The sequence below is a fragment of the Camelus bactrianus genome, chromosome 27 (assembly GCF_048773025.1).
Source record: "Camelus bactrianus isolate YW-2024 breed Bactrian camel chromosome 27, ASM4877302v1, whole genome shotgun sequence".
Lineage (NCBI taxonomy): Eukaryota > Metazoa > Chordata > Mammalia > Artiodactyla > Camelidae > Camelus > Camelus bactrianus.
In genome coordinates, this window is record NC_133565.1 from 10,139,749 (window position 1) to 10,164,398 (window position 24,650).

Sequence of the window (24,650 nt, forward strand, 5' to 3'; positions counted from 1 at the left end):
TAAATGATTTGTGATATAAATGTATATATACGAACATAAATACAGTGAAAGACTACAAAACAAGGAACACAAGACTGTAAACCAACTATACTTCAATTAAAAATAAAAAATAAAGGAAAAACGCCTACACAACAAGGAGACGAATGAAACACAACTACAGGCAACAAAATGGATCAATCTCATAAACCGTGCTGAATAAATAGTGCTGGACACAACATCATCCAATATGTATTTTTCTACTTTTTCAGAAATAAAGTAAAACTTACATATAACGTGCAGGAGCAAATGCTTAGATGATAAAACTACAAACAAAGACAAGGAAGTGATTACTATAAAAGATATTAGCATTTCTCTAACTGGTTTTAATGAAACTGTTACAATGTATTCGGTATTCACTACAATGATAAAGGGGCACATGGCATGGGACCCTGGACTCCAATCTCAGCTGCCTGTGTGACCGTGAGCAAGTTGCTTCGTTTTTCCATGTTTGAATTTCAAGGCCATAATCAGAGGATCTATTTCATGGGGCCGTTTTGAATATTGATAATATCACATATCTAAAGCTGAACAGGACCTGGTACTTAAGCTCTCAGATGATAGCAAATATTTTTTTAAATGTTCTAGCCACTTTTAGCATTTAAGAGAATCTATCAGATTTGTGATTTAGTTAAATTTTACAAGTTTAATTCAATATATACATTCATTTAAAAATTGGAGCAAATTACACTTGTAAAAGTGTTAAGCTTGGGATTATTAGGTATGAGAGTAGTATACAAGCATTTAATGTTTCTTCCTTAGAGAAATGTTGATTAATAGTCATAGATTAAGCAATCAGAGGTCAAGAAAAGTGTAAATAAGAGTATTCTTTGCAGTTTGGTACAGCCATTACGGAAAACAGTATGGCAATACCTAAAAAAGCTAAAAATATACTTACCATATGATAAAGCAATTCCACTCCTGGGCATTTTACCCAGAGGGAACCATAATTTGAAAAGACACATGAACCCCAATGTTCATAGTAGCACTATTTACAATAGCCAAATGTAAGCAATCTAAATGTCCATCAACAGATGACTGGATAAAGAAGTTGTGGTATATATATAATGGAATACTACTCAGCCATAAAAAATAAAATGCCATTTGCAGCAACATGGATGGACCTGGAGATCATCATTCTAACTGAAGTCAGAAAGAGAAAGAAAAATGCCATATGATATCACTTATGTATTTAGTCTTAAAAAAAAAAAAAGACAAATGAAGTTATTTACAAAACAGAAACAGACTCACAGACATGGAAAACAAGCTTATGGTTACTGAGGGGAAAGGGGGTAGGAAGGGATAAATTGGGAGTTTGAGATTTACAGATACTGCTACTATATATAAAGTACATAAGCAAAGGTCCTACTATATAGCACAGGGAACTATATTTAATGTCTTGTAGTAAACTATAATAAAAAGAGTATGAAAAAGAATATATGTTAGGTATATGTATGACTGAAACATTATGCCGTACATCAGAAATTGACACATTGTAAACTGATTATACTTCAATTAAAAAAAAGAGAGAGTGAGTATTTTTTCTCTTCAGACAGAAGGAATCTCTCCAAAAGGCTCCCAGAGCCCCGCCCTGTGGGCCTCCTGTTACATATGTTCCACCTTCCAGAAGCTGGCCCCTCCTCCAGGGCCCTGGGTTTGCCTCCCTCTTGCTCTCACAGGGCTTGAGGGCCACTATCATCCCCATCTGCCTCTAGGTTGTGAGCCTCTCCCTCCCCCAGCATCACACCCAGACACCATCCCATCCTATTCTACAGGGGGAAATAAACTGGTCGTTGACTCAGTGCCCTCTCCATCACCAGCTATTTCTCTGTTCTCCACCTCTACAAAGATTACCCAGCTGTAACTATCCAGGAGCATCAACTTCACTTGCCAAACACAACCACTAGACATATTCCACACACGTTTCCATTTAAATTCTTCAATTCCCTCCAAACTGGCTTTGAAGAGCTCACAGCTGCAGCTGAATTGTTCCTGAAAAGCTAACAGAGAGCGGGGGTACACCAACCAAGGAATAGTTGTTTCCCTTCACCTGCCTGGACTGCTGGGCTGCACTCCCCAAAACAGGCATCTCCCTCCCTGATGCTCCCCCTTCTTCCTGGTGGGGACCCAGGCAGGAAAGGCCAGCTGGATTCCAGAGCCAGGGTACTGGGGACTCCTCAGATTCCATCACCCCCTCCCAACACTGTGAGGAGATGAAACCAGTTTTTGAAATTGTTTTGTTTTGTTTTTTTCCTTTCTCCATCATAACCTGGAAAGAACACTGACCAAGATGAAACCAATGAGTTGTTCTCTCTCTTGCCTTGAGACCACTGGCATTCTCTATGGAGTGTGTGTCTCTCTAAGTAAGCTTGCTTTCACTTAAAACAAAAAAGACAAAATCAATAAAGATCATTTACTATAAAACCACTGAAACTTTCCTTAAAAGCTCAAGCTTGCAATAAATTGAAGGTAACAGAATTAAGGATGGTGGTCCCCACACCCATCGTCATCGCGTCTTTCATGGCGCCTTAGCCTCCTGGACTCCATCTAGCAGAAATGCCGTCCCTGTGGTGAGGTCCGCCACCAGCAGACATCTGGATAAGGGACTCAGCACCGGCCCCAGCCTTAAACCGAACGCCCGAGGCCCGCAAAGAAATTAGCACCCGTCTGCTCCGGGCTCTGGCTAAAATAAAAAGAAAGCAGCAAGTTGGGTGCAGGCCTTGAGGAGATGACCCTAGAGTGATGGTTTTCAAACTCTGGTGTGTATCAGAATTACCTGGAGGGCGTGTTAAAACACAGATTACACGGTGCCACCCCTAGTTTCCGATTCCATGGGTCAGGATGGGAGCCAGAGTTTGCAGTTCTAACAAGCTCCCGGGTGATGCGGATTCCGCTGGTCTAGGTACTAAGCTTGGAAACCCGCTGTCCTGGTTATCTAAGTGGTAGGGCAGGTCCGCAGGAGACTCTGCGGAAGACATCCCCTAAAGACGCTGCTCCGAGGACCCTCGCCCCAGAGTGCACAGATGTGTTAGATTTTCACCTTTGGGTCTAGCCACAGACTCCTTCCCAAACTTATCATTCTCCCTGCTGGGGAGCCTGGACCCACACCCAGGGGTTTTTAAGAATTGGTGGCTGTTTTCGAAACTGTCCCAGGCCCCCAGACTAAAGAACTGGAATGAGCCTCAAAGATGCGGGGAACGAAATTCACCTTCCCGGGCTCCTGGGTGGAGGAATCATTCTCTGCTGGGGCCCCTGAAACCCCTATCTCGGTTGTCGCGGATCCGAAGCTGGAAAGACATCGCCACGATGAGGAGCATTGTAAAACACTGGTAGAAGGGCGGTCCAATAATGAAGATCAGGACTCCGCATCCTGGGACCGCGCTCACCACGAGGAAGACCCGGAACCACTGGTGGAGCGCCATCATCAGTTCACCTTCCAGGCCTGCGGAGGGGAGGGGAGGGGTGCTGAGCCTCGAGGACCACGGTCAGTAAGGGAAGGGGCCTTCGGGTCCGGAGTCCACCCAGACTGGCCCACGGAGGGTCCAGTATTCCGGGAAACTTCAGGGGCACGACAGAGCCCCACCAGTGAGTAGTGACGTGGGCAGAACCGGACCGGATGCGACCTGCGGGCATCCAAGGGCGCGGGCTCCCGGCTCACTCACCGAACAGCATGGGCAGCATCCACAGCTCCACGTAGAGGGTCTCTGGGTTGTGACTTGCCTGTCGTCTCGAATCTATCTCAGACTTAGGGCGCGAGGAAGCCCCAGGCACCGGAGCAGTGCCGGGAGCAGCATCTGCCAGTCGCGGGGTGGAGGGAGGGATGGAGCTGGGGAAGGCGGCCTCCTACTGCCTGGCCCCACCCCTTCCACGCGCCCAGACCCGCATCCCCGGGGCCCTCCGTGTCCCAGCGCCTCTCCGAACCAGCGATCCCCGAGCAGGAACGCTGTCAGTCACCAACTTTGTGGGCTAAGGGGCCTGGAACACCCCCCAGGCCTGCTAGGCTGGAGTTTGCCAGGGTCTCTGGCTGGCTGCACAGATGGGGCTCCTTGGGTGCCAAGCGGAGGGAATCCGTGAATGGGAGCAGGGGACGAAGTGGGGCGGCGGAAGAACAGAACCCACGCGGGCTTGGAAGACTCCACCGTCCTCCATGTCTTCTAGAAGGCCCCTCTCTCCAGGATGAGGTCTCCCCCAGCCCTAGGAACCACTCCTGCCCACCTTGGGGGACCATGCAGCTGCTCACGGAGCGGGAGGTGGGACCCTCAGCCCCAGCTGAGTGCCTGCCCCCACCATTCAAGACCTCTTTCCAGAAAACGCACGCTCCAACACCTGAAACAACTTGTTTGGAGAGAGGAAAACTTGCATGATGTGATGAAAATGGTCCTTGACCTCTGATATTCCTCCCAAAAACCTATAATCTCACTCTAATCTTGGCGAAAACCTTACACGATTTCCACTAGGGGCATCCTGTGCGCCTCAAATCTGTTAAGGTCATCAAAACCTATAGAAGCCTGGGAAAATGTCACAACCAAGAGGAGCCTAAGGAGGTGGCAATGATGACAGGCAATGTGAGGGTCCTGGAACAGAAAAGGGATAGATGGTAACAATTAAGGAAATGGGAATAAGTAGGGACTGCTTCATAGTAAAATGTCACTGTTGGTTGTTGACTTTACAGATTATCAACAGTGTATGTAATACACTCTATAAAGGACACAATGACAGGGGAAACTGCTAAGATACAATATGGAACTCTCCTATCTGCTCAATTTTTCTATTAATCTAACACTACTGTAAAAAGTTAAGATCTAGTAGTAAAATTAAATACAATCGACCCTTTAACAACACGGGTTTGAACTGCACAGGCCCCCTTGGGCGTGGATGTTTTCAGTAGTAAGTACACTTGGGAGTTGGCTGACTCCACCTGCCTGGTGGCAGGCAGGGAGGAACCCGGTATACGGGGGGGGGGGGGAGCTGTGAGTTATCAGTGGATTTTCCACTGTTCGGCGTGTCGGTTCTAATCCTGGTGGTGTTCAAGGGTCAACGGTGATTAGGAAATATTTACAAATGAAATGATACATCTAGACTTTGCCTCTGAACAATGTAAATGTAGAAAATAAAATACAAACTAGATTACTGGTTATTTTGAAGCTGAACAATAGATAGATTGGGTTCCTTACACTGTTTCTCTACCTCCTTTTGATCTGTTTTTTGTAACAGAAAGTTTAATAGAAAGGAATGAGTTAAATCTATATGCCCAGATATGGGAAAGGAAAAAAAAGAAGTCTGAGAGTATGTTATGAAAATTAGTTAGAAAAGGGAGTATCATTTGTCATCTTATCCTTCCATACTGTTTATATTTGCATGTGTGTGTTTAAAATACAACATTAACTAGATAACTTGGCACACTTCCTACAAAGGAAGAAAGTCTATTCGAACTACAATGACATTTTTAGTTAATCCTCCAATCTCAAGATATCTTTTTTAATTCCTTAAACAGAGTAATAGGCTTCTGTGTAATAGGCAGACCATAAATCCCGTGAGTTTCCCGCCTTCTGTTTTAGCAGTGTGGTTGGCTTACCTAGTACGTGCGGGGAACAGTGTGGAATGCACATTGACCGCATTAAAAAAAAAATCACCTCTTGTTTCAGGAAAAGCTTTGTTTTAAATAAAATACATCCTTTTTAGATGCAATGGGAAAGTAAATCTCCTCCCTGCCAGTCTCCTAAACTGTGATCCATGAAGGTGATAATGAAATCTGGGGAAATACTTATTTTTATTTAAAAAATTTTTTAAAACAGGTACTGGAGATTGAACCCAGAACCTCATGCAAGCTAAGCACGTGATCTACCACAGAGCTGTACCCTCTCCCCTCTGGGGAGATATTTTAATAAATGAAAAAGTCCAACAACGAGGGACATTTACAGAGAATAAAGCTGCCCAGGATGATGAACGTGCCAGGGAGTTCAGGGTGTTTTTTGTTGTTGGTCATTTATGTCATTCTTTTTGCTTTGCTTTTGTCACGAATCATAAAAGAATACCGTGGTGACTGCTGCCTTCTGTGGAGCCAGGGGTTTAAGTAGCTTTTGTACCAGGAAGCCCTTGAACTAGCTGGAGCCCACGGGTTGAGACCCATGGCCATTCCCCAGGTGACAATCCTTCCCGTATGTGAGAAAAAGAGTTTGATAAATAACAATCTGAAGAGCAGGACATCAAGTCTGGAGCCACGCACTCCCTTCCAAAACAGGATTTACTCAACTTGCATCCCACAGGGCAGAGGAGGGGGGATGAGGAAATGAAGTGTCCTTCAAAATCCTTCACTTGCTTTGGGGGTAGGGTACAGCTCAGCCTAGAGCACGTGCTTAGCATGTATGAGGCCCTGGGTTCCATCCCCAGTACTTCCATTAAAAAAAAAATAAGTACACTTAATTACCTCCCCTAAAGAATTTTTAAAAAGATTTAATTTGCTCTATTCATGATCCTGTTGACCACTTTGTAATGTTTTGTTTTGTTTTTACTTTTTTTTTTTTTTTTGGTGGGGGGAGATAATTAGGTTTATTTATTCATTCATTCATTTATTATTTTTTTCAGTGGCGTTACTGGGGATTGAAGCCAGGACCTCATGCATGCTAAGCATGTGCTTTACCACTTGAGTTACACCCTCCCCAGCTCCACTTTGTCATGTTTTTATTAACACATTAAAAAAAAGCACCATTATCAATTCCCTGAAGTAGAGATAAACTTTTCTTATAAATGTAACCCCTGTCTCAGGAAAGAGAAAGAGAAGCAGTTTCCTTACCCCCCCACCCCCGACCTGCAGGATCTGTAACCAGGCTATGTCTGTGGGCTTGGCCATCTACCAGCCTCTCTTCTCAATCTATTGCTACAAAGAAGAGACAGGGCTGGACAATGGTCTCTCAGACAATTCAAGTCAATAAAGGGGCAGGGTATAGCTCAGTGGTAGAGTGCCTGCTTAGCATGCACGAGGTCCTGGGCTCAGTCCCCAGCACTGCCATTAAAAATAAATAAATAATCCCACTCCTGGGCATATATCCAGAGACAACTATAATTTGAAAAGACACATGCACCCCAGTGTTTGCAGCAGCACTGTTTACAACAGCCAAGACATGCAAACAACTTAAATATCTATTGACAGATGAATGGATAAAGATGTGGTATACATACATAATGGAATACTACTCAGCCATAAAAAAGTAAATAAAATAATGCCCTTTACAGCAACATGGTGGACCTGGAGATCATCATTCTAAGTGAAGTAAATCAGAAAGAAAAAGAAAAATCCCATATGATATCACTTTATATGTGGAATCAAAAAAAAAAAAAAGACACAAATGAACTTATTTAGAAAACAGAAAGACTCACAGACATAGGGAACAAACTTATGGTTACCGGGGGTAAAGGGGACGGCAGTCACCATCAGTGCCGGCATGAAGGTTTTTGTAGAGTCAGCAGGTGGGGCAGGCGGAGGGCAGGCTTGCGGATTCTACATCTTGTGTCTTCTGCAACCTGTGATCTGTCTTCTGATTCTCTGCTTTGTTACCAATTCATAATCATTCAAACAGGTCTGACATGTTTTAAAATATAAACATCAGAGTTGGTCATTCTAGAAAACGAGCCAGTGTAGACAAATCCTGTTTCCAATATCCTGAGAAAACTAGTGTTGATGCACACTTCTTCCCAGTGTGCTTAATTTTAAAGTAAGAATTTAAATTATAGGGGAGGAGGCTATAGCTTAGTGGTAGAGCACATGCTAAGCATACACGAGGCCCTGGAATCAGATCCCTAGTACTTCTGTTAAATAAATAAATAAACCAACCTAATTACCTACCCCTGGACCCCCCACCCCCAATTTAAATTATGAAAAATTTCACACATTCAAAACAGTTGTATAACAAAGACTCATGTACCACCCCCTTTCACTTAAAAATGTTAGCATTTTCCACAGTTGCCTCACTTCTCTCTTCTTTAAAATAGATACCACTAAAGCATCTTTCCTTTCCCTCCCCACAGGGAGTCATTGTCCTGAAGTTGGTGTGTGTCTCCCATGTATGTTCTGCTACTTTCTCCAGTGCATTTCCAGAAATATTCTTTGACAATTGTTTTAGAATAAATGGCATCTGATATGCAAACAGTTTTGTTCGTATAATTAGTTATGATGTGTTTGCTTTTTTTTTTTTAGATCCTGTAAATGGAGAGTGTCAGTCATTTACATAAAGGGGATAATTTTAATGCGCTGAATTCCCTCATTACATCATCTAGGCTCCAACAGTTATCTGAGAGGAGATAATTTAACTAACTTTACTGGAGATTTTTATTTCTTCAATTTAATGTTAAAAATCAACATAATAATGCATACAAGTTGTAAAAAAATTCTTGGGGTTATAAAGTAAGTCTCAGTCTCTTAACTAATTTTTTTTCAACTGTTATGTATTGTGAATATCTTTTAGTTTAAATTGCTTTTCACCTTCTTTAAGGTGTCTTGTTTGTTTTGGGGGAGGGAGATAGTTAGATTTATTTATTTATCTTTTTTTGATTTAGAGAAATACATACTGCACAGAAAGCAGGCTGTTTCAGAAGGCGAGAGAAAAGCCATGAGATGTGGGGGTTGGGTGCTCAGGTTAAGGTAAGAGTAAATGTGCACTCCATAGACAGTGCAGAGCGCATGTGGTCTGGGAAGACGAGGGAGTGATGGAGGGAGCGAGGCATGGTGTTGCCAGTTTTTATGGGCTCGGTAGCTTCACATGCCAACAAGTGGGGTATTTATCTTTTAATGGAGGCACTGGGGATTGAAGCCAGGACCTTATGCATGCTGAGCACGCACTGTGCCACTGAGCTACACCCTCCCCCAAGGTGTCTTTTGATGAATAAAGTTCTTAATCTTAATATAGTCAGGTTCATCAGCCTTCATGGTAAGTGCACTCCTTGTCCTGCTTAAGAAATCCTTCCCCTCCCTGAGGGCTAGAGACATTCACTCTCCTTTCCACTAAGAATGCTGGCATTTCTATCTTAATGTTTAAATCCTTGAATCATCTGGGGTTAATTTTTTTAAACTAGGCATAATGTAGGGATATAATTTCATCTTTTTATAAATTGATAGTTTTGTGCTTGAGCCATTCTCTTAAGGCTACATCTCCAAATTGAGGCCTCTTCAAATCATCTCCCTGACACTTCTGAGACTCCTACATGGAGCATGAGTTAGCCACAAGGCTGGTTTGCAGCTGCTCAATCCCGCATGCTCAGTGCCCCGCCCACCCCACCCTGTTCTCCTTCTCAGGAGGACAAGCTCCCACCTTCCCATCCCCTCCTCTCCCCTCCTCCGAGCCCTGGTGGGCCCAGCCTGCTCCAAGTTTACAGGGGTTTCCACTGCTTTGACTCATTTTCTCTGGCACCAGAACCCCTTGGCCTTGGGAATGCTTGGGGAGAGGATGCTGTCAACTCTTCCCCTAGAAACAAGTGTAATCTGTCAATGCAAGGGGAAAATGTGATAGTTTTTACAGTATTTGGTAAAATGTCATTAAAAGAAAACTTTGTGTTCCTACACTCAGTGACTTGACTGAAATTAATCCTATGGTTGATGGAGATACTTTCAAGGCCACTGTGCAGCACCGCAGGGGTTTGCATTCTACTCTGTTAATATTTTCCTGTAACAAAGGATAATAATGCTTGGGTTAGAAATTTATTTACAGTAACTTAACCCAACCTCATTAGTGTCATGGGACTATGAGAGCCTGACTGATTTAACATCTGATTCCCAGGTGAAGCAAAATTTCACTGAACTTTCATGAAATGATTTTTGGAGCAGCCTGAATCAGGAGTAGACAAGCATTGCAAGGCATGCAGGTTGTGTACTGCTTCATTTACTACCATGCACCTGTGTGAAGCAGGATTTTCCTATTATGCTGAAAAAAAAAAACTAGATGTGGATCTGACTTAGCAATACCACACCTAACATTAAGCAGGTATGTGATAAAAAGACACAGAAGCACTGTTCTCATTAAAATAGGAGGGTTCTGCGTGCCTCTTGATAACCAAATATAAGATGCAAATTTAAAATGACTTACTTCAAAAAAAGGAAGCTAATGCATTTATTTTTCATGAGTGAAAGCATATGATGTGGTATGTTACTTTGCAGGTTTTGGTATCTGAGGCTGACTCATCAACGCAGTGGGTAATTCAGTAAAGCAGGAACATGGGGAAGCAATCATTTATTTCAAAGAACATTAAGGTAGAAACATCACATGACTGGGCTTCAAGATGCTTACATTCACTTGTCACACCAGGAATCCTTCATGTGTCCACTTCCATCATTAGCCAAGATCCAGGAGGTTCATGATGCACCCCAGGGTGTGTGTCACCTCTCAGCCATTTAACTTGCCTAATCGTCATGTTTTCTATTCAAAAAATAAATAAATTTCAGTACATAAAAATGAAGAGGAGCATTAACAAATGATAATATATCCAACCTGACCAAAGAAACAAAAAGTACAAATGGAAAAAACACAGTGTGTACCTCTTCCCAACTGCCAGCTTGTGTCACCTGGTGGCCCCACATGGAGCATCTCCTACAAGGCACTCTACTGGGAGGGTGTGTGTGTGTGTACGCACGTGTGTCAGCGTGGGGTGGCACGTTGACAAGAGAGGTCCAGCATTCAGAAAGCACACAGCTTACCCAGGCAGGGGCCAAGCTTCAGACCTTCCCGGCTGAGCCTGTGCCCAGGTTGCTCCACAGCTCACACTGGCTAGGGGAGGCTGGGTCACACGTGTCCCTCCATCCCCAGCCCAGCTGGAAGCCAGAAAGAGGCCCAGGTCAGCCCATGGACCATTTTCAGCCCTGCCCCACCCTGGCCTGTCCAAATGCCACAGGGCCACGTCACGCATCTGGCTGGCAAGCGTTCCTTGAGCCAGAGCAACTGTCCCCTCTTCTCCGCGTTTGCCCCCTGCCTGGCGCCCCTCTATAGCTGCCCTCCTGCTCCCCCGTCCTCTCAGCGCCATCTCGCTTCCTCCTCCCCGTAGTGTCCCAGCGTTTTCCTGCCTTTGGTGAGATGGGGCCATTTCTCTCAAGGGTCGTTTTAAATGTTCAGGTTTTTAAATTTTTATTTTATTGAAGTATAGTCAGTTTACAATGTGTCAATTTCTGGTGTACAGCACAATGCTTCAGTCATACATGAACATATGTGTATACATTTTCATGTCCTTTCTCACCATGAGCTACTACAAGATACTATGGTTCCCTGTGCTGTGTAGTATAAACTTGTTGCTCTATATTTACCAGTCACTATCTGCAAATCTTGAACTCCCAGTGCATCCCTTCCCACCCCATTCCCCTCTGGTAACCATAAGTTTGTTTTCTATTTTTAATTTCTTTTAGATTCCACATGAGTGTTGTCATATGTTTTTCTTTCTTTCTGGCTTACTTAGAATGACGTTTTTCAGGGCCATCCATGTTGCTGCAATTGGCATATTATTTTTTATGGCTGAGTAGTATTCCATTGTATACATATGACATGGCTTCTGTATCCAGTCATCTGTTGGTGGACATTTAAGCTGTTTCCATGTCTTGGCTATTGTAAATAGTGCTATGAACATTGGGGTGCAGGTGTCTTTCTGTACTAAGGTTCCCTTTGGATATATGCCCAGGAGTGGGATTATTGTATCATATAGTAAGTATATTTTTAGTTTTTTGAGGAATCTCCATACCATTTTCCATAATTGCTGTACCAAACTACATTCCCACCAACAGTGTACAAGGGTTCACTGTTTTCCACACCCTCTCCAGCATGTACCATTTGAATATTCATGTTTTAATTTTTTTATTGCAGCAGCGACACGTAAGATAATGAAGTGGCATCCTGGTGGCTGGGGGATGAGCCTGTGGGTGTGTCCCCGTGCATGTGTGTATGTTCCTGTATGTGTGTACATGTCCCTGTGTGTGCATGTGTGCCCTCCATGTGCCTGCATGGGGGTGGGTAGTGGGGCTGGAGCCTGTGTGTGTGACTGAGTGACATCTCAGGCACGTGGGCCTGGAGGGGGGTGCAAGGCTGTGATGCTGGGCTGAGAGGCTGTGACCTGACCAAGGCCACACAGCCCGTGGGGGCTCAGGGCCCCACCCTTGCTTCCAGGCCTGTCACCAATCAGCTGGGGTGTTCCCTGCCGTGACACAGGGCTTGGAGTCCTGACCCTAAGGGCCCCACAACTTCCCTCAGGAGAAGGGATCTCTGGGGCAGGGGGAGAGGCTGGGCTTGGCATGGGGAAGGGGGAGCAGGGAATCCAAGGGGGTGAGCATGGCTCTGGAGTTTGGGGGTGACCAGCAGCAGCGAGGTGAGGGGAGTAGGAAGGGCCCCCTCACCAGGACTGGGTCTGTCACCCTGGCCAGGGAAGCTGCTCTTCTGCACAAGGGCCAATTTAGAAAAACGTGAAAAACCAAGTCTTAGGCTCTATGGTAGGTTAAGTCCCATTCCAGACGGAAATAGCAAGATGTGACCCCGTAACAAGTGGTGAGCGCACATGAGCCATCGCCCTGCCCAGAAAGGAATTCCCCCGAGAGCCAGAGATCACCCCACAACCACCCAGGGGCCTGGGAGGCCTGGAGCGATGGCCCTGCTGGGGTCCCACTTCCCAGGAAGATGGGGAGAAGGGCCCCTGGTCATACAGTCGAGGCCCAAGGAGGGGAAGAGACCTGCCCAGGTCACCCAGACCCAGAGGGCACTCGGGTGGGACCCAAGCCTTTGGGCTTGTCACAGGCCCCCTTCTTAGGACAGGGGCACTTGCCTGCCTGGGAAAGAAGCATCGGGAAAGTGAATAACCCTGCAGACAGGGCCAAGTCGGCTGGCTGTCTGAGCCTCTGTTTCCCTTCTGTGGAACGGGAATGGGACGGTGCCTGCTCACAGGGTCTCTGTGAAGCTAGAGGTGGTGCCACTGTGGTGCTGGGGAGAGCCCTCCTGGTCCTCCTTACCTGGGAAATGGCCGGAGGGCCCTAGGCGTGGCTCTCAGCCCCGTCCTGAGAACCAGTGGTGCCTGTCTAGCTGAGCGGGCTGCTGGTCCCTGCGGCCCTAACAGTGGCAGATGCAGGGCTTGGTGAAGGATGGGCCAACTCCCCTTCCCAGTCACCCTGGCCCATCGTCCCCCACCACGCACCCTGGGCTGGCTCCCTCTTTCCTTCCTGCCTCCTCTTCTCTCTGCTTCCCCCTACTTGGTGTCCCTCTCTTGTCACCTCCTGTCCCTCTTTAAGACTTGACCCCCACTTTTCTCTCTCTCACTCACACACAGTCTCTCCCTGCGTGTGTCTTTCTCTGACTCTCCCCTAGGCCGTCAGGCCCTGAGCTCAGGTCTAGCCCTGTCCAGGGCCACAGGGCCACATCTCTCCCAGCCCTCCCACCCTCACAGTGATGTTCCAGCCCCAGCCCTGCTCACAGTGGAGGATCCCAGTTACAGAGCTGCTCCTGCTGGCATTTACTGCTGCATCGCTGTTCCCCTCACTTCCCGGGCAGCACAGCAGTCTCACCTTGACCTGTTTGTGGCCCAGCCTGGACCCCAGAGCTGCTGCAGGGCTGGCTGCCTCCCCCACCTGGAAGGAGGGAGGGCCCCGTGGGCTCCAGGGACAGCTAGCGCAGAGTGGATTGGACTCTTTTTATACCCAACACCTCCCTGGCAGTGGTGGCGCCCCACCCACTGACCCTGCCCCACCCACCTCAGAGTCAGGAGGCTGTAGGAGGATGAAGGGTGCTCATGGGGCCCACTGAGAGCACTGCCGCCCTCAGCCCCCCTCAGGGTCTGCCTGGAGCTGGGGCTGCCGGGCAGCTGACACGGGGCGGGGACATGGGCCTGGTTAGTGCAGGGCCTCTCGCTGGACGCCCATGGCCCCCTCCTGCACCTCATCCTTTCCTCACCATGAGACACGGCCACTTCATTCTGGTCATCTAGCTCACGACCGGACACCCCTGTGACTGACAGGCCCCACATGCCCAGTGAGTGTTTACAGACTGAAGCAGCACAGCCATCACTAGATCTAGACACAGGCTGTACGCACCACCCAGGAGGAGCCCCGGGGCCCCTGCGGTCACTGCTGCTCTAAAGGGGTAACCTTGCATCTGCCCTGTCATCTTAGTTCCTGCTGGTTTGTGAGTTGTGTGCCTGTGAATCACTGCGTGCCCTCAAGAGAGTGTGACCACTGGTCCTCCAGGAAGCAGACACTGACACAGAGAGAACTGTGACAATTTCATTAGGGGTGACAATAGGAGAAAACAGCGGAGGGGGCAGGATGGAGCAGGGAAACATTCGGGCCGTAATGCACCTCCGACATCTTCTCTAAACACATCATTGTCACAGCTCAGGGGCCCCTTCAGTTGCCAAACTGACTGTGCGGTAAGGCAAAAAGAGTTATTTATTTTAGTAGGATCTTATTTTTTCTTGATTTTATCTTCTCTAATGTATGTATGGCCTCTGACGGACACTGTAATCTGTGTGTGCATCTCTGTGTCTATACAGAATGAAAATAATTGTTTTCACATCTCAGACACAGATCTCAAAATGTGCACATTCTCATTGTTGTATTTCCTTCTTTAACTAGTAGGACCTAAGATTTAATAGAAGAAAGGGGCCTTTCACCTTATCTTTAAAGCAGAGAATGGTAAGCTCTGGGCCTGAGCTCTTATATCTTCAGTTTAATTTAATGGACTTCCTGAGGTCTCTTTTGATGATTCTGTGTGCAGACACTTTCTTTTAAAGTATGAGAATGCTGAGTGAGAAGTATGTCCCAGTCTTTTTGCAAAACAATGTGTTTGCTTGACCCAACCCTCCTCACAATGATGTCAGGGACCAGCATTACCCCCCGGCTCACAGACAACAATGCTGAGACCCTGTGGGGGCCCCACTGAGTCTTGGTGTTAGGGGATGAACTGCAAGAACTCAAAGAATCAGAAGTTGGATCTTGTGACATAAATGTGGAGATGCCAATCTGACACTGGGCATGGTGCCAGGAGGGAGCAGGGGTGTGGGGACAGGGGTCCTCCAGGGGGTCTCCTGATCACCCCTGACTTCCCCCAAAGAACCTGCCTCATGCTGAAGGGCAAGGCACCTGCTCAGCTGATCTAAATCCTGCCTGCACTTTTCAAATCACTGGGGCAAAAGAAAACTTCAGCCACACAAAATACCCTGAAAAAAACAAGCTAAATTTCAGTTTCTCTGATACCCAGAGATTTCATCCAGACCCAGAACTTTCAGAAACTCAAGAGAACAATCATCTTTACATGAGGTTGTAAACTGAGGGCTTTCTAGAGGGACTGGGTTCTGAAGGGGATACGTGCATGGCTGCACTGAGTCCCCTGCACACACACGTGGCTCTGAGTGGACCTCACGCTGCATTCACACGGCCCGCCTGAACTGCCCACTGCCCGCCCTGCCAGGAGTGACCTTCCAGATCCATCTGAGTGAACCCAACAAACGCCCACTGGGCAGTCCCTCAATTTCTTTCTTCCCCTCCACACCCTCCTATTCACTCCTGGGTGGCTCACGTGTCCCTCTTCTGCACTCTGAGGCCCTGCACGGGCACATCTGCTATGGTGACAAGCTGTCTGTTGTGAATGTCTCTCTCCCTCACTCGCTCCCTCACCCCTCGAGGCAACCCCGTGAGCCCCTGAAGTTAGGGCTGTGCTTCACCCCTCACAGAGCACATCACATGGTCCATGCAAGAGGCACATCTGCCAAACTGGGACTTCAAATTCACTTGATATTCTGTCAAAAGTCTCTTCTGTTCTACACAAGAGACACCTGCTTCCCAGGTCAGGACGGGGAAATGACACAGTCCATCAGATGTGTGTGCTGGGAAGCTAGACATATGTCACGATGTCCCAAGTCAGATTTCCTCAGGCATCGCAAGGCCCTGGAGTGCCATCTCCCCTTCTGCAAAGACTCGACAAGGGAGCAGAAGCACATGCTCTCATCTTACCGACTGCTGTAACTGGTGGTGGTGGGGGTGGTGGTGGCTGAGACCAAATTGGCCACAACAGAGGTGGGGGCGGCGGTGACGAGTACCCTCTGAGTAATGATGCTGGGTGTCCCATCGGGCAAGACACACCAAATGATCCTGCCCAAGAACCGGGACTTCGGGACTCCACAGTGACCTGCAGAACAGGAGAGGGAGCTGTGTTGGATGATAGACAAAAGGAACAACACCTACAGAACCTGAAACTCAATGCAGCAGCTGTCAGCACCGGGCACCCTCCCGTCCATCGGGTGCCCAGACAGCAGCACAGGGCCACACACTCGACCTTGGGGATAAAACACTGTTGCCACACGACGCCGCCGGTGTCTGTAAGTGGAGGAAGGCGAGAGTCCTGCCTGAGATGATGCACAGAGGTTCCAACAAATTGATAAAGTAGGACCTCCCAAACAGGAAGCCTCTCTGTGCAGGACAACCCACCCTGACACCTTCCCCAGCTCCACAGAAGCATGGTCTGCATGAACCAGAAACAGAGAAAGAAAGGAAATGAAGGCCTGGTTTCCCACACATAGAATCAGAGCCGCACCTGGGTACTTGCTCTGTCTGCAGGACCCTGCCAGACCCTCTCTACTCCCTGCTCACAAAGGGCCCTCCTCTGCCATGCAGGAGCTGCCCCTGGGCGCAATGAGCTCTGAGGAGCTGGGCATCCCGCAGTCCTGTGGGGGAGCTGGCAAAGTGCTTCTGAGGGGACAAGGCTGTCCTCAGAAGGGAGTCAGTCTCCGCTACAATCATCCTTATTCTCAGGGATGTCTGGATTTTAAGTTCGCTAGGAAAAGCACACTACGTTTGCCCTATGGGAAAGGGAAGGGGGAAGTCTCAATCCTGCAAATAACACCCAACGGGATTTTAGCTCATGTGGAAAATCCCACGGTGTGTGATGAGACAGAGAAGCAGCTCTGACAGCTTCCAGGGCAGAACCGACCCAGCGCGGGATGGAGAACATGATGCCAGGACTGTGGTGCAAATTGGTCCTGCGGGGAAGTAGGCATTTTCACTGTGGGCTCTTTCCCTTCCAGCCTCTATTCCCTACTACAAATGCACCATCTCAGAGAATCAGGCTTTTCTGCCCAAGAATACAACTGGAGGCAGCGGGGAAGGCACCTTTACCTCCCCAGAAGAGACAATGATGGGCTGTGATATTTACCACACTCAGGAAGACTCAAAGTTGCACAAACCACACGGTGTAAGGCTGGAGGGGTGGCTTTACTCAGTTTTCAGTTACAAGTAATTCAATGGGCATTCTACAGAGGAGAATCCCCCAGCCTGAATCAGGAAACCATTCAAGAATGACAACATGAACCGGTCTCAGTGACCCAGGAGCAATCACAAGAGAAGGAGGTAAAAAGGAGTTAGCCGAGCCAGGAGAAGTCAGTATGGAGCAAGGGCTCACCATTCTTATGCTATTTTAAGAAACACACAGTCAAAGCCTGAGGAACTCAGCCCTCATGCACTCCCTCGCTGATGCCTTTTGCAAGCAACACTCAAGGTGACTGGCTGAGAGGAAAAGCCAATGGACCCTGAGCAAGACATTGAATTTGAAAACAAAAAGACATGCCAGACCCGTAACAGAACACACAGTATGCAGACGAGGCCAGAAGAGGCTGCTGCAAAAACAAAAAGAATACATATCCCAGAAAGAATTCCACCGAGCACGATCTCCCAAATTATCAGGGCCTGTGTGGTCGCCTAGACGGGCGGGAGCTACCAGGGAACACCGCAGCTGCACGAGGTTCTGCATCGGAAAAAAAACCACACAAAATATGGAGGATTAGGCTTTTCAGAGTTAACAATACTCCAGCAAAAAAACTTTGAGCCTTCTTTCCACGTATGACAATTGCTCTCATTACACCGAGTGGGAGACAGGTCTCAGGACCCTTGACTGGAGAGACCACAGGCCCCGGGATCGGGTGTTTCTTCCATAACCGATCATCGGCTGTGGAAGGTCAGGGCTCCCCTCGCTGCAGACAGCGACAGGGGCGGGCTTCTCCTCCAGGGAGCCCGGAACGTGGTCTCTGTTGGAGGCCCGTGTGCAGAACCGACACGTCTGCCCTCCGTCAGAGGACCCTCTTTCCCTCTACAAGAGACACCTCCCTCCCCAGGGCAGGACGGGGAAGACGCGGCCCATCAAGTGCGTCTGCTAAGGGATCAAAGGGACACGGCCGTGAGCACAGTCAGGGCCGCCCGTGCACCGGGAAGCCCCGGAGAGCGACCTGCCCCACTTCTGCAGTGAATCAAGGAAGAAACAAAGGACTCTGCTTTCCTCTTACCGGGCGGGACAGCTAGCGGGGACTGGTCAGGCTGCACAGGACACGAAGGTGGAACAGGTGCAGGTGCCCAGCTGGGCGACGACGGGCCGCACCCGGGACAGGCCACGCAGGCTGGTTCTTGGAAAGGTTGGGGCCCTCCGGCCCACGGGGTGACCTGCGGGACAGAAGGGAGGGCTGGGTTGGATGACAGACAAAAGCGCCAACACCGGCAGGAGCCGAAAACCAACGCAGCAGCGGTCGGCACCGGGCGCCCTCCCCTCCACCGGGTGCCCAGAGAGCAGCACGGCGCCACACGCTCCGCCCAGCCCTCTGGGGCCTGCCTGCAGCCTGGGCCGCACACGAGGACACGGGGACACGACGCTGAGGCCGCACGTCGCCGCCGCTGTCTCCAAGTGGAGGAAGCCAAGGGTCCTCCTGCCCGAGAGGCTGCACACAGAGCTTCCAGCACACGGGCAAACTAGCGCCTTCCCAACAGCCAGCCGCTCTGCTCTGGGCGGGCGGGACGGCCCTCCCCGCCACCTTCCCCAGCTCCACGCAAGCTTGCCCGGCGCGGACCAGGAACACGGAGACGGGACGGACGTGAAGAGCTCATTCTCCACACGAGCAAGCAGAGCCGCACCTGGGCCGCCGCTCTGCCTGCAGGGCTCTGCCTGCAGGGCTCCGCCTGCAGGACCCTGCCGGGCCCTCGCTGCCCCCTCCTCACAAAGGGCCCTCCTCCGCCCCGCAGGGGCTGCCCCTGGGCGCAAAGAGCCCTGGGGAGCTGGGCATCCCGGAGTCCTGCGGCGGAGCTGGCCAAGGGCTCCTGAGGGGACAAGGCTGTCCTCAGAAGGGAGTCAGGCTCCGCTACAATCATCCCTATCCTCAGGGACGTCTGGATTTCACGTTCGCTACGGAACGCACCCTACCTGCGTGCTACGGGAGGAGAGTGACGTGGGGAGTCTCAACCCCACATCTGACACCAAAGGGACTGTACCAGCTCGTGCGCAAGACCCCACGGTGTGCCATGAGACCGACGAGCAGCTCTGACAGCTTCCAGGGCAGGCCCGACCCGGCGCAGGGTGGGGGACAAACACAACGTACGCACTCTGGTGCGCATCGGAACTCCCCCGCAGGGAAGGAGGCATTTCCACGGCGGGCTCTTTCCCTTCCAGCCTCTATTCCCTACTACAAGCGCACCATCTCCGAGAGCCAGGCTTCTCTGCCCAGAGTACAACTGGAGGCAGCGGCCAAGACACACTTACCTCCCGAGGAAAGACAGTGACGGGCTGTGACGTTTACCACACCCAGGAAGACTCAAAGTTGCACAAAGCACACCGTACAAAGCTGGAGGGAGGGCTTTGCCCCTTTTCCAGTTACCAGGATCTGAATGGACATTCTAAACAGGAGAATCACCTGGCCTGAGCCGGGAAACCAGTCAAAAGAACGACGACACAGAAATCCGTCTCAGTGACCCAGGAGCAACCCCAGGTGCAGGAGGTCAGGAAGGAGTCAGCCGAGCCAGGAGAAGTCAGTGTGGAGCGAGGGCTCACCCTCCTCACGCTGTTTCGAGAAACCCACAGTCAAAGTCTGCGGGCCCCGGCTCCTAAGCACTCCCTCATGGCTCCTGCAGGCACCAGCCAAGGCGACGGGCTCCCGGGAGAAGCAGCCCACTGGCTCCTGGGCAAGAGTTTTGAGTCTGAAAAGGGCAGCGACACGCCACGCCAGACCCGTCACAGGACACACAAACTGCAGACGAGGCCAGGAACGGCTGCCGGGAAAACGGGAAGATCACCATTCCCAGGACGAGGTCCAACAGAGCATGACCACGCCACTTACCTGGGCCTCCGGGGCCGCCGCAGGTGGGCGGGCGCTGCCGGGCCACACCGGAGCCGGGCCAGGTCCCACGTCGGCTAAAAACCACAGAAAAGGATGGAGGATTAGGCTTTCCTGCGAAGACACTGCTGAAGCGAAACAAAACCTTTGCGCCTGCCTGCCTTCCTTCCTTCCTTCCTTCCTTCCTTCTTTCCTTCCTTCCTTCCTTCCCCGTATCACACTCGTTTCTTGGAGGAACTGGATAGTGACCCCAGGAACTCCTGCATGCTAAGCCCGTATTCTCTCTACTGCTGAGCTACATACACCCTTCCCCCCAGAGCACACTAGTTTCCAGGCACAGAGGACAAGAAATGCCATCCACGTTCACTAACTTACCCAGTGTATAATAAGCTCCGTGTGCTCCACCATCTGAGGTCAGTGTGTTATGATCTGTCAGCTCCTGCGGAGCCATTCCTACAGCCCCACTAGCGTATTCCGGTTTTCTGATTTCGGGCTCAGCCGCCCCTTCCTGGGAACACAAAACAAGATAAAACAAGAACCGAACTTCAGAAACCATCATGTGCATACGCTTGGTCAGTCAGTCAGTCAGTCAGGTAGACAAGAGTGATTTACCGAAGCTATCAGAACATAAGCCCTATCCTGGGAGAAGCTGGCGGTACAAATAAAAGGCAGATTCTCCTCTCTGTTCTGCCAGAGGCACAGGATCCATGAAAACAAGTCAGCACAGAAAAGTTTCAACAGCTCTGCAACTGAGGTGAACGGGTACAGTAACGCCACAAAGGACAGGAGAGTCCGCTGCACGTGGACAGCTCAGGGAACGCTGGGAAGACCGCACTGTTTCGTAAAAGAGAGAGCCAGCGCAGAGAGGGGATGTGGAGGGGCTTTGGGGAAGGGCAGCCTGAGTAAAAGGAGCAGGTGGGAAACAGCGTAAGGCATTAAGGAAACTAGACCACTGTTACTGGCGGTGGAATGGGAAGACAAAACATGCTGCCTTGAAAATGAAACGTCACTTAATTAATTTCAAGTGAGGACGGCTAAAACAAGAACCAACTCCAAGATACACCTAACTTTCCCAGGGATGAATTTCTTTTCAATATCCTCTAATGAACTGTAAGGGAAAGACCCTGAAAAAAAGAATGCCCATACAGACACTGGTTTCACTAGGTGAGTCTGGAAAATGAACACAAGTGCATTATCCAGTCCTACGGCATTAAGCACAGAATCACATCCTAAATTGTAAGTTCAAAACATAAGTCAGAAATTCTCATCAGCAGGTGCAAACGTGAAAATGCACACTCACACCAACCCCCGGCTTATGTCTCAGAATCCCCTGGTACTTATATAGCCACGCAAGGACATGAACAACAAGAGACAGTACCTCGTCCCAGCAAGATTCTCTTCCTCTCTCTTCTGGAAAGTGCTGCACTGACACACCATCTGTAAAATGTAGTTACAGGTACATTAATGAGAATATTCACGAATGTATATTAAAACCACCATGTGCGTCTATCTCCGTTCGTGGATGTGTCAAAACAAAAGTGGCAGAAGAGACTTTCAAAGAGTTAGAGCATTTTCTGAAAAAAAGGCTTAAGTCACGGTTGGGATATATTTCAAACCAAGCAGTACGAGGAAAACACGTAAAAAGAATGGATATGGAAGTTGGGATTGCGCACTGTGTATCTCTAACATTCGAAGTCTGTTCTTGTTTTTGTTTTTTCTTTTCTTCTTTTTTTAAACGGAGGTAACAGGAATGAGCACACGGAATCCTGCATGCTAAGCAAGCATTCTATTTACCACTAACCTGTGTCCTTCCCCGAGTCAACTAGCTCCTCGGCATAGATAAAATAAAACACAAAACACTCTTTCACCGCAACTACCTTACAAAACATGTTAATTCGCTGAAGCGCAAAAGATCTTGGAGGCCTTCTTCCCCGTATCACACTAAGTCTCACATCAGACCGAGTGGGAGACAGGTCTCAGGACCCTTGACTGAAGAGACCACAGGCCCCGGGTTCGGGTGTTTCTTCCATAACCGATCATCGGCTGTGGAAGGTCAGGGCTCCCCTCGCTGCAGACAGCGACAGGGGCGGGCTTGTCCTCCAGGGAGCCCGGGACGTGGTGTCTGTTGAAGGCCCGTGTGCAGAACCGACACGTCTGCCCTCCGTCAGAGGACCCTCTTTCCCTCTACAACAGACACCTCCCTCCCCAGGGCAGGACGGGGAAGACGCGGTCCATCAAGTGCGTCTGCTAAGGGACCAGAGGGACACGGCCGTGAGCCCAGTCAGGGCCGCCCGTGCACGGGGAAGCCCCGGAGAGCGATCTGCCCCTCTTCTGCAGTGACTCAAGGAAGAAACAGAGGACTATGCTTTCCTCTTACCGAGCGGAGCAGCTGGCGGTGGGGGGCGAGGTTGCACAGGGCACCAAGGGGGACCAGGTGCAGGTGCCCAGCTGGGCGACGACGGGCCGCACCCGGGACAGGCCACGCAGGCTGGTTCTTGGAAAGGTTGGGGCCCTCCGGCCCACGGGGTGACCTGCGGGACAGAAGGGAGGGCTGGGTTGGATGACAGACAAAAGCGCCAACACCGACAGGAGCCGAAACCCAACGCAGCAGCGGTCGGCACCGTGCGCCCTCCCCTGTACTGGGTGCCCAATTGGCAGCTACGCTGCATCCACTCCTTCAGCCCTGGGCCTGCCTGCAGCCTGGGCTGCTCAGGAGGCTTTGGGGATAAAATAGTGTCAGCAAACTTCACTGTGATGCCTGGGCATACTTATCCCCTAATTCCCAATCCACAGGCAAAGCCAGGAATGGTTTGTTCAAAAGGAAAATGCTAGTTCCAGAGATTATTCAATACAAAATGACCACTGGAACACAACTGAGTAAAATTACTTACTTTGGTTTCCTCTGCCTCCTTTGCCGGAAAGGCGGTGCCATTCCTAACAGGGGTGCCACCCGGCCCTGAAGCTGTAAAGGGAGAGCAGCGCTGAAGGCGGATTCTATCTGAAGTTGCCGTGCGGGGGAAGCACGAGCCGAGCCCTCCGTGCCCTCCTCCAGGAGCTCTCACTCCCGCCCGTGCCCCGGGCTCTTCACAGAGGCCGCAGGTCTCCCTCACACCTCAGTTGACCACGAGGACGAGGGGAGACTGGACCCCTGTCCCATGACGAGGACACCACAGGGCCTTGATTCAGGTGTTTTCATAGCTAATCACCCTGGATGGGGTCTCAAGGCTCAGATCCCTGTCAACCAACACTTACACAGTGGACTCACAGCACACTTCAGGGCAAATCAGTCTGTATGCAGATTACACATTAAAGTAAGAAGGGTCTTTCGTAGGAAGAGTATCAACAACCCCTGACTGTGAGCTCAACCTCTTCCTCCTCAGCCTGTTGGTAAACTGTTAAAAGCCTTCTCTCTGACAGCGCATGTCTTGTATAAGTGACCAGATGTCACGTAAACATTTATGAAAGAAGTGGCCTCAGTGACTCATGTTGTAATAATCGGCAAAAGAATGGTGAGTTACATGGAGTAGCTGGTGGGAGACTTTCGCGTTACACGTTAACTCTGGGAGAGGGAGGCTACGTAGTCATGTCACTTACTACCTGGCTACTCTAGGTCACTGTGCAAGCTTTTTTATAAGAACGAAGGGACCTGCAAAATTAGTGAAGAAATGCCTGCTGCCTTAAAGCAGATCTTGAATAGAATATTTATCCACCAAGGCAAATGAAGAAAAATGTTTTTCTCGTTATGACATACTGCCTTCATTCTAAAACGTCATCCATGTTATTTTCCTGAAATGAGAAGAAAATTCAGCCTTCAAAACCGTGTCCAGGCGGGAAGAGAGGGCTGACGCTCATGTCTTCTAGTGCACAGAAACCAGCCATGCCAGCCACGCCAGGCATCCAAGAGACTTGGGGGTGGCCCACAGTCCCTGGAGGGGCGTGAGCTCCACCGCTCACAGGGGACAGAGCCCTGCTGGCTGGTGGCATGTAAAGAAAACAGCATCTTGTCACCCAGCTGTGAACCTGTTCCCCACAGTGAGTGTGTGGTGTGGTGTCCAGGAAACCCGACAACTACCCATGGGGACAAGCAGCCCACTGGGCAGCTCCTGCTGCAGAAATGGAGCTGCCGCACTTCACAGTGCGCTCCTTACCTCTCAGGGGAGGGTGCAGCCTGTACGGTCCTCCTGGGGTGGGCTCCTGCCTCATGTATTCCTCTGCCTGCCTCCATCTGCAGATTGCATCCAATCTTAAAGATAAAGGATGGCTTCAATACAAATTACACCACCAATTCCTCTACTAGGCACAAAACAACCAGTCCTTAAAAATCTCAAAACACCCATAAAAATGTGTCAAAATTCTGTACCTCTGTTTCAGGTGGGCAACTTCCCTTCTCAGCTCAGAGGAGTTTTCCCTTCTCAGCTCAGAGTTTTCCCTTCTCAATTCAGAGATTTCCCTCTCCAGCTCCTGAGCCCTGAGCTGTGGGAGAAAAACACATCCACGTTCAGTTGTGGCCGACTGTGCACAAA

At 49.5% G+C, this 24,650-nt stretch overlaps 1 protein-coding gene across 13 annotated transcripts in view; it reads right to left on the reverse strand.

The window, feature by feature from the left end:
- Window positions 1-2,435: 2,435 nt before the first annotated feature.
- LOC123617716 (uncharacterized) overlaps window positions 2,436-24,650 on the reverse strand; it is a 95,599-nt gene continuing 73,384 nt past the window's right edge. For 6 of the 13 annotated variants that reach the window (XM_074354294.1, XM_074354289.1, XM_074354293.1 and 3 more), the window contains 14 exons: window positions 24,488-24,600; window positions 24,276-24,370; window positions 23,019-23,089; window positions 22,505-22,658; window positions 21,506-21,564; window positions 20,503-20,635; window positions 20,131-20,204; window positions 18,316-18,469; window positions 15,995-16,169; window positions 10,721-10,834; window positions 10,314-10,442; window positions 7,441-7,615; window positions 3,699-4,610; window positions 3,245-3,478 (listed from right to left, as the gene is read on the reverse strand). In XM_074354294.1, coding sequence (XP_074210395.1) covers window positions 10,427-10,442; window positions 10,721-10,834; window positions 15,995-16,169; window positions 18,316-18,469; window positions 20,131-20,204; window positions 20,503-20,635; window positions 21,506-21,564; window positions 22,505-22,658; window positions 23,019-23,089; window positions 24,276-24,370; window positions 24,488-24,600 — 1,158 coding nt within the window. In that variant the 3' untranslated portion in view covers window positions 3,245-3,478; window positions 3,699-4,610; window positions 7,441-7,615; window positions 10,314-10,426. Of the gene's footprint in view, window positions 2,720-3,244; window positions 3,479-3,698; window positions 4,611-7,082; window positions 7,298-7,440; window positions 7,616-9,430; window positions 9,693-10,313; window positions 10,443-10,720; window positions 10,835-15,994; window positions 17,781-18,315; window positions 18,470-20,130; window positions 20,205-20,502; window positions 20,636-21,505; window positions 21,565-22,504; window positions 22,659-23,018; window positions 23,090-24,275; window positions 24,371-24,487; window positions 24,601-24,650 lie in introns of those variants that run through there. The other 7 variants (XM_074354295.1, XM_074354290.1, XM_074354291.1 and 4 more) reach the window with 7 other exon arrangements.